Source organism: Macadamia integrifolia, chromosome 4, assembly GCF_013358625.1.
Source record: "Macadamia integrifolia cultivar HAES 741 chromosome 4, SCU_Mint_v3, whole genome shotgun sequence".
Taxonomy (NCBI): Eukaryota; Viridiplantae; Streptophyta; class Magnoliopsida; order Proteales; family Proteaceae; genus Macadamia; species Macadamia integrifolia.
The window spans coordinates 19,288,079-19,294,586 of record NC_056560.1 but is presented as its reverse complement, the minus strand read 5'-3'; the positions used below and the strand labels follow the sequence as shown (position 1 = coordinate 19,294,586).

The 6,508-nt window shown below is 38.3% G+C and overlaps 2 protein-coding genes across 2 annotated transcripts in view; one reads left to right on the top strand and one right to left on the bottom strand.

The window, feature by feature from the left end:
* Nucleotides 1-557, top strand: part of LOC122076307 — a 1,972-nt gene extending 1,415 nt beyond the window's left edge. The window contains exon 3 of the mRNA XM_042641622.1: nt 476-557. Within this exon, the coding sequence (XP_042497556.1) occupies nt 476-557 (82 nt within the window). The remainder of the gene's footprint in view (nt 1-475) is intronic.
* A 1,044-nt stretch (nt 558-1,601) lies between these two features.
* On the bottom strand, nt 1,602-6,508 carry LOC122076917 (14-3-3-like protein GF14 kappa). The gene is made up of 4 exons (XM_042642566.1): nt 5,851-6,508; nt 5,545-5,667; nt 2,015-2,128; nt 1,602-1,838 (listed from the first exon to the last, which is right to left on the bottom strand). Exons 1-4 carry the CDS (start codon nt 6,340-6,342, stop codon nt 1,818-1,820), a joined length of 750 nt encoding a protein of 249 aa, XP_042498500.1. The 5' UTR covers nt 6,343-6,508; the 3' UTR covers nt 1,602-1,817.

Here is a 6,508-nt window from a genome sequence, read left to right as displayed (position 1 = left end):
TCCTCACCTCCCCCTCCACCCTCTGCCCCCCTCCCCAACTACGCACACCATCGTTTTTCCTTTCATAGAGATTTTCTTAAACACATGTACTTCCTCATGGACCCTGCTTAATTTGTAGAGGCCATCAATGATAATTCTAAAAGTTACCACTAGGCTGAATGGCTATCTGCTTCATCTCAGACATTAGCAGTTTCATCCACTCAAAGTCCCTCTTTGCCAAATCCAATCAAAAGGCATTGCAAGATGGCACCTCCAGTGCTCTGCTTATCTTCATCACGAGGTGGAGAACATTCTAAGCCTGACTGGTATTTATCAAGAGGCTCAAGGAGTTGAAGGGTCTGAGTACAGGCATGAAGAATTTTGTTTCATGTAGTAGTCATTATAGAAACGTGTTCCTGAGTAATCTCTGAATTTTGAAATGCAAAGAAGTTCCTTTTTGCCTGAACTCTTAATAAATTCATGGTGTTTGTTTCAGTGTTCCCGAAGTCATTGCATTGCCCATCAGGGGCGGCAGTATTCCATACCTGGAATGGATCAAAAGCAGTACGAGGGAGTAATCATTATGCTCAGCAAAGGACATGGCCCGGCTTTAAACTCTATGGTGCATTAGCGCCGTTGTGGATTGCATCTTTAGTTGTGTATGCAGGATTAACTACAATAAGAAGTATCTCTACAAAAGTGCACCTTTTATTTTGTATGCAGCATGAAGAATTCTCTCTCTGTTATGGATGAAAGATTGGAGCCGGTACAAGTAGTATTCTGTTTAAGTGGCATCTTGATTTGGTATTGGTCCAGCCCCTATGGCGGCCCCTATCCAACAGCCAACGTTGTGCATTGTTGGAATAAGGTGAGACATTCACCCAAGGATCTCTCAAAATAGATTGTCAGATTGATTCAATTAATGGGTTTTATAATAAGCACATCTCCAGCATGCTTAGGTGCACTGAAAAGAGATCGTCCCAACTTTAATGGTCGTCACCATAACTGTTTGGATTTAGAAAGGTTAAGGCATAATTCGATCAAGCAGATCATGTGTGAGATTCCTTTGACATGGAATCTATGGTAGCTGAGTTTCAGCGTTGGGAAAATGGTTTAGAGGAAGCATATCAAAATTGGTCAACCGCAACTCTGATTTCAAATCGCTGCGAACCTTATCCCCTTGTCGAGTAACCAGGATCACAGGTTGCGTTAATATTTATGGCTAAACTAGCTTTCATATTAGTCAAAAAGGAATCCGCCAGATATTGTGGCAAGTTGAAACAAGCAGATACTGTCACGGGTCTGAAGACTCTGAACTCTGAACTGACAATTTGGTAGAAGTAAAGCCATCCCTGGAGTAGGTGCACTGGGGCTTTGAACTGTGGGCGAAATTTCGGTACCTGAATTCCAACACAGGCCAATCTTCCAGCCCCTTGGATGTTTAAAGCTGGAGTTGCAATCTTCTTGTGTTTATTTTTTTCATGTGATCTTGTTGTGTTACATGAAATACATAAGATGCTGGATGAGATCTTTCAGCATTGGGCAAACAACGTTTCCCACCATGAAGGCAACCTTTCAGTTCCTGGAATTGTTACACATGCATATGCCCTCTCACTAAAATATTGGCATAAAAGTTGCAAAGGGATCAACCCAATGCTACCAGGAGGTGGAACTCATCTGGAATCCTTCAAAATTTCGAAGCAAATCTAGTTTAATTATCAGAAACAGCATGGGTTGTTTTTCGCTGAACGTACAGAATACATTGATTGGTCATATATGCAGAATACAGAAAATAACATTCAAGCCCACCTCCCTTCTGAAGATGAATGACCTATCATCTATGCTTCGTCGAGCTGCTCCTGCAAAGACCAAAACAGTTGCACGATTGTTAACTCCTGAAAAATATAGTCCTAATACAATTGGAGATAAAAGTAAGGACAACTTCCTGATTGGCATCATAAATGTGTTCTGACCTAAATATGGTCACAAGGTAGCAAGTTAAAACAACAGAAATATTAGTACAAGTTATATTTACCACATCCGAAGTCCAGAGGGTGAGATTGTCCCTCAGGAGTTGCATGATGAGAGTGCTGTCCTTGTATGACTCTTCACCCAATGTGTCCAGCTCAGCTATAGCTTCCTCAAATGCCTGCATATAGATAAAATACTCAAAAGATGAGTAGAGGTATAATCGGTACATGCAGGAGCACAAAAAATGGCACAGAAACATAACCTAAACTACAATAGGATAACCTAAAAGGGTACAACGAACTCAAGCATGCCTAATACAACATGCAAGATGCTGCAGTACAGGTGAATACTCTAAGAATCTTAGTTGTATGACTTCTCCTTAAGCAATTATTTATCTATGTTTGGTGATAAGACAATTTTCATTCCCCCCTGCAGAGCACCAACAAGATCATTTCGTTTCCCAAAGTTATCATCATCTTATTATCCAATAATATGAACTTACTCCAAATAATAAAAAAAAAAAAAAAAAAAACTGATACAACAATATACTCCTCTGCCATGATACAATCATATTTCTTCATCCACTTCTCTTATCCCCCTCTATGTAATTGTAACAAGAAGACGTACATGATACATATAGCAGTGTGTGACACAGATAAGAGCTTACTGATAGTAATCCTATAAATTTGGCATAAAAACGTGCATACATATATGGCAATCCTATAAATTTGGCATAAAAACGCACACACATATATGGTAGCTATGTCAGAAATTAAACTGTATTTATATTTTCTTTCTTGTAAATGCATTATTTTTCCCTGCAACAGTCTTTCTATTAATCCCAACAGTCTTTCTATTAATCCCTCCCCCCTCATTTTCTTCTGTTTCTCAAGGAATAAGAATATAAGAAGCATCATAAGCAAGCAAGTCTCCAAAATGAACACAACCCGAAAATGGTTAAGGCATGTCTATGTTATAATTTAATGGCTCCTGATTGTTTTTCTCAGTCCTCATCTCAACTCAGCCTTATCCCAACTAAGTGGGGTCGGCTAAAATGGATCCTCTTTCACCAATCAACTCTATTCAAAGCATGTGTCATCTATTAAAGAGGGGGGAAGAGCAAGCAAAAGCTAGGAATGTATATAAATCTATTAATATTCATATTGAGTTTCCTTTCCTAATTGTCTATGGATCCAAATAAAAATATTTAATGAGAAGTGATTATACCCTTTCATACTAATTCAAACGTAAAGAACAAAGAATTGTAACCACTCAAGTGAAGGTTAGAAATACAATATAATGAAACGAGCAGATTGATGGTCATGTGGGTAACAAAAGAAAGAGTAATTGGTATAATGGCTACATGAGAGAGATCACTTTGAAATATATAAAGGAAAATCTAAGGGTAAATAAAAGGAATACAAAGAACTTAATATCTTATTTCAGTCATTTAGTTTAAAAAAGTATATAATGAATTGCTACTACAACTGCTTTAGATTACTAGAGCCACGATAATCAATCAGCATCATAGGCATTACGTGCTTTTATCTCTTACATCCAAGTCCCATGACCAATACTAATTTAAAAGTTATGTTCATGGAGCTTCAACTCAAATTAAAGTTGAACTAACTATTGAACAAGAAATATAGTCCAGCAACTTAATTAGATCTTCTTTCGTACTAGTTGTGACCTTGTGGGATGTCTTTTCTCTGTGTCCTAATTAATCCATTTCATCAAAAATAAATCATGCATGATTCCAGAAAATGGTATTCCACCATATGTAGAAAACAGCACAAATTTAAGATCACTATACATCCATAAGACATGAGTCACAAAAACCAAAGTTTATAAGATACCATATTAGTCTTGTTCATAACAAAAGAATACTTTTAAATTTTAGGATAATCTTTACTTCTATTTTAGATACATACATGGTTTTGGTGGCCAAAAAATTCCTATGTTACAAAGGATTGGGCTTACAATTTTTTCAACATTTTTGGAAATGTTAATAATTATTTTGTAAGGACTAAGAAGCATAATTGCTATAAAAGAGGTTAAATTAAATATAAAAGTAGAAAAAAAGTGGTGATGTATTTTATCAATTTTCCTTTCCAAAGAGGAAGATTCTTAAATTGGGGTTTTTTTAGTGGGCTTTATAGCTCTCGCTATGGACCCAGGGTCTATTATCAGTAGGAAATGAAAGAGAAGCAGTAGAACAAAATAGGTACACTGAAGAAGGGGGGAGGAAAGAAAGCCCGTTATATCATTTCTGGACACCAGACTGGGCATCAAATTGCTGAAGGCAATGGTTCAGGTTAAGCTGGTTTTGCTCCAACAAGCCAATATCTATCGAACAAGGGATGGTTTAATTCACTGGATCTGACCAATCCAGTTGGTTCTGCTCCAATTGGCCAGTCCAGTGAGATTTCTGAAACTATGTTTATTTTAAAAGCCAAAAAGGTAAAAGAGTTGCTCTTCAAAACATATTTCCAAGGGTCCTCTTGACCTTTTTTTGAATAAAAATACATTTTTTTAGATCAAGTCAAAAGCGAAAAAAGTATTAACGATACAAAGCAAGATTATTAAAAGAAAAAAGAAAGGGGAAAACATAATCCGAAAGCCCCCTTTTCATACATGACTACCACATACACAACTATACATAAAAGAATTATAGAAACAATAACAGTAAACAAAAAACTTCAACATATACATTTGATAAAACATCATCTGTCTCGGCAATGCTGTCAAGAAGGTGTAACAGCATTCAATGGGATTGATTGGATTACAGGTAAAGGGGCCCTCTTCCAGTCATTTGCTGGTCTCACTGACATCTGTATCCCCCTTGAATGTTCTAATGTCTAAAGAGGGATCCCCATTTCTGGCCCCTCCTCTGAATACATCTTCCCAATTGATGCAATGGAGCTAACAACTAGGCAAACAAGTAGGGGAATGCTTTAACCACTAAGCTAATAATCTGGTGTGTGGGACAAAGTAGGATGCCCCACTATAGAAAAAGAAAGAGAAACCCCATCCCTCTCTTTCCGTTTTGCAACTGATATCCATGATGCCACATGCGAGGGACATGGAGATGTAAAAAGGGGGATTCCTATCAAATTGTTCCGACTAAGGGCATTATCCCAGTACAAAACAAAATAGGACCCAGTTTCTCTACACCATGGGTGTGGAGGGAATCTCCACAATACTCCCCCAGCGTAAAAAAAACTTTATCCAACAAAATAAATATAGAAACTTTTCCAAAATTATTTGTTTATGTCAACCATCAGCACAATGGCATTTTCACGGAACATTTCAAACTACACCACACAGAAAATAATAACAATTACAAATCACAAGGATGAGCATCTCATAATTACAAATCACTATAAATCCTACAGAACTTACAGGCATCAAATTGAAAAGCTTTTTCAAATTCCAGCATTCGTATAAATTTTTTAATCGGCCAAATCATAAATAAGCCCCTCCAATAGACATGTTGCAGTATCCACTGAATCCACTCTTGTGTTCATAATAGTATACAACAAAGAGAAGACAGCACAAAGTTGAGACTTGGTAGGTCACGGGGATGAAGCAAACCTGTTTCGCCATGCTACAAGCTTTCTCCGAAGAGTTGAGTATTTCAAAGTAGAACACAGAGAAATTTAGGGCCAAACCCAATCTTATAGGATGCGTTGGTGCAAGATCAACAAGTGCAATATCCTTCAAAAGAAAAACAACAAAAGAACAACCATCAAAACTTAATCATAGTTCCTTGCATCAATCGGCATGCCCGATCTCATTTGTAGCTTACCAAATTTACAAAGTGACCATTTTTAAGTCGTAACGCCCAATATTTGAAAAAGTCAACAAAAGAAAAGAATCATAAAGCAACCTATGAAATACCTGAGCCGCCTTGTAAGCCTGCATCGTATCTTCAGCGGCCTCCTTACGCTCAGCTCCGGCCTTGAATTCAGCAAGATATCTATGATAATCACCCTTCATCTTAAGATAAAACACCTTGGACTCACTCACGGAGGCGGATGGGATAAGGTGAGCATCCAAAAGCTTCAAGATGCCGGCACAGACACCGGTGAGCTCAGATTCAACCTTAGATCTGTAATCCTTGACAAGCACAACATGTTCTTCGTTCTTGCGTCCTTCCTCCTTCTGCTCGATCGAAGAAACAATACGCCAGGCCGCACGCAGAGATCCAATCACGTTCTTGTACGCGACCGACAGAAGGTTACGCTCCTCAACTGTGAGCTCACCAACAGATGATGATCCGACAACGAGCTTCTCCATGAAGTTCACCATCTCTTCATATCGTTCGGCCTGCTCGGCGAGCTTGGCCAAATAGACGTATTGTTCTCTGCTTAGGTTATCGACCATCGCCATTAGAAAACTGAAGAGACCGAGTTGCAGCGATTTCGAAGGGGGTTTCACCCACAAAACACAGAGAGAGAGAGAGAGAGAGGGATATAGGGCTTTCAGCTTTGATTGAAATCGAAGGACGAAGGGTTTATATTACGAGGTATTGGATTGCTTTTTACTAAATTCTCTC

Bases quoted from the DNA above. Each gene is read 5' to 3' on its own strand.
- LOC122076917 (XM_042642566.1), bottom strand. From the start codon at position 6,342: ATGGCGATGGTCGATAACCTAAGCAGAGAACAATACGTCTATTTGGCC. The intron at 2,129-5,544 runs GTTTGCTTCATC...ATCTATATGCAG, and splicing joins CTTGTAGCATGGCGAAACAG to GCATTTGAGGAAGCTATAGC. The intron at 1,839-2,014 runs GTAAATATAACT...TGGTCTTTGCAG, and splicing joins CCCTCTGGACTTCGGATGTG to GAGCAGCTCGACGAAGCATA.